The sequence below is a fragment of the Chrysochloris asiatica genome, unplaced genomic scaffold (genome assembly GCF_000296735.1).
Source record: "Chrysochloris asiatica unplaced genomic scaffold, ChrAsi1.0 scaffold00079, whole genome shotgun sequence".
Classification (NCBI taxonomy): domain Eukaryota; kingdom Metazoa; phylum Chordata; class Mammalia; order Afrosoricida; family Chrysochloridae; genus Chrysochloris; species Chrysochloris asiatica.
Genome location: NW_006408597.1, coordinates 7,869,072 through 7,870,701, shown reverse-complemented (window position 1 = coordinate 7,870,701; position 1,630 = coordinate 7,869,072). Strand labels below are relative to the sequence as shown.

Sequence of the window (1,630 nt, the reverse complement as noted above, 5' to 3'; positions counted from 1 at the left end):
TACAACCTTGCTTGCTGAAAGTGAAGAGGACTTAAAACATTTACTGATGAACATCAAAGAGCACAGCCTTCGGAATGGATATCTCAATGTAAAGAAAACAAAAATGCTCACCACTGGACCAATAAAACATTGTTATCAATGGAGGAAAGATTGAAGTTGTCAAAGACTTCATTCTTCTTGGATCAACTATCAGCTCTCACAGAAGCAGCAGTCAAGAAATCAAACAACGTATTACATTGGGCAAATCTGCTGCACAAGACCTTTTTAAAAGTGTTGAAGAGCAAAGATGTCAACTTGAAGACTACAGTGCTCCTAACCCAAGCCATGGTATTTTCAATAACCTCATATAGCATGTGAAACCTGGAAAGTGAATAAGGAAGACCATAGAAGAATTGATGCTTTTGAGTTATGGTGTTGGAGGAGAATATTGAAAGTACCATGGCTGCAAAAGAACCAATAGATCCGTTTTGGAAGAAGTGCAGCCAGAGTGCTCCTTGGAGGCCAAGCTTGCCAAACTCAGTCTCCCATACTTTGGACATGTTGTCAGGAGGGACCAATTGCTGGAGAAGGATGTCATGTTTGGTAGGTTGGAGGGTCAGAGAAAAAGAGGAAGACCCCCAATGAGATTGATTGGCCAAGTGGCATCTTCGATGGATTCAATCGTGGCAACAGTAGTGAGGTTGGCCCAGATATGGGCAGTGTTTCATTCTGCTGTGTATAACGTTGGTATGGGTTGGTACTGACTCTATGGCACCTAACAACAACAACAACAATGGAAAAATAATAGTCTCTTACAAGTATATAATTTGATGATCTTGATGTTAAAATGCATATATTTAATGCATATACTATTGAATTGTTTTGTGAAGTTGAAATTTCAAACTGGTTTGTCTTAAAAGTTAACCATGTTGTTTTGTGTTTCATGGATGGAGTGTGCTTGAGTTAGGGAAGGTTTAGTGTGTTTTTAATATCACAGTGACACCAGTATCTGTAGTTGATACTTTATTTGTGGAAAAGAAGTAAGGTAGGTTGTTTCTTGATCATGGTTTGTTGAAATCATTTCAAGCATTTTGAAAGTTATTTATAAAATTGAAAGACTTCAGTAGTATAATCTGTTGTTCTGCTTTTCTTTTAGAGTGTCCAACCAGATTCTTCTTCTCCAAGACATGTAAGTCTTTGTAACTCATAGTTCCTCAGCTCAACATCTGTCAGCCCTCCTGATTTATGTTATTATCTTCTCATTTCAGATTTGGCACTACTAGAAGGTAGATGGTTTACTGCATGAAATAAAATAGCATTGTACTTGTAGACTGTAAGTCTTGGTTGAAAATGAACATAATTCTTTGGCAGCTTATTTCAGGAGGAGGTTATCAATGAGATAGACCTGGGCCATATAAACCCATGGTTATTTGATTAGTTTCATTTAATATATTTCCAATAATTATGAATAAGTTTTCAAACAATTTTTCAGTAAGAAAAATAGATATATTGTAAAAGTATGATCCAGTTTTAAACTTAAGAGTTAGTTGTTTAGTAAATAGACCATATGCCATTCTCATTAAAGTCATATAAGAATATAAACTCCAAGAAGAATTTATGGTGATGATTTTTTCTTTCTAGAATATATATA

The 1,630-nt window shown here is 35.6% G+C and overlaps 1 protein-coding gene across 1 annotated transcript in view; it reads left to right on the top strand.

The window, feature by feature from the left end:
* The window catches only part of PCNX (pecanex homolog (Drosophila)), a 324,383-nt gene that overhangs the window by 195,796 nt on the left and 126,957 nt on the right, over nt 1-1,630 (top strand). Inside the window, exon 13 of the mRNA XM_006865614.1 lies at nt 1,136-1,168. Within this exon, the coding sequence (XP_006865676.1) occupies nt 1,136-1,168 (33 nt within the window). The remainder of the gene's footprint in view (nt 1-1,135; nt 1,169-1,630) is intronic.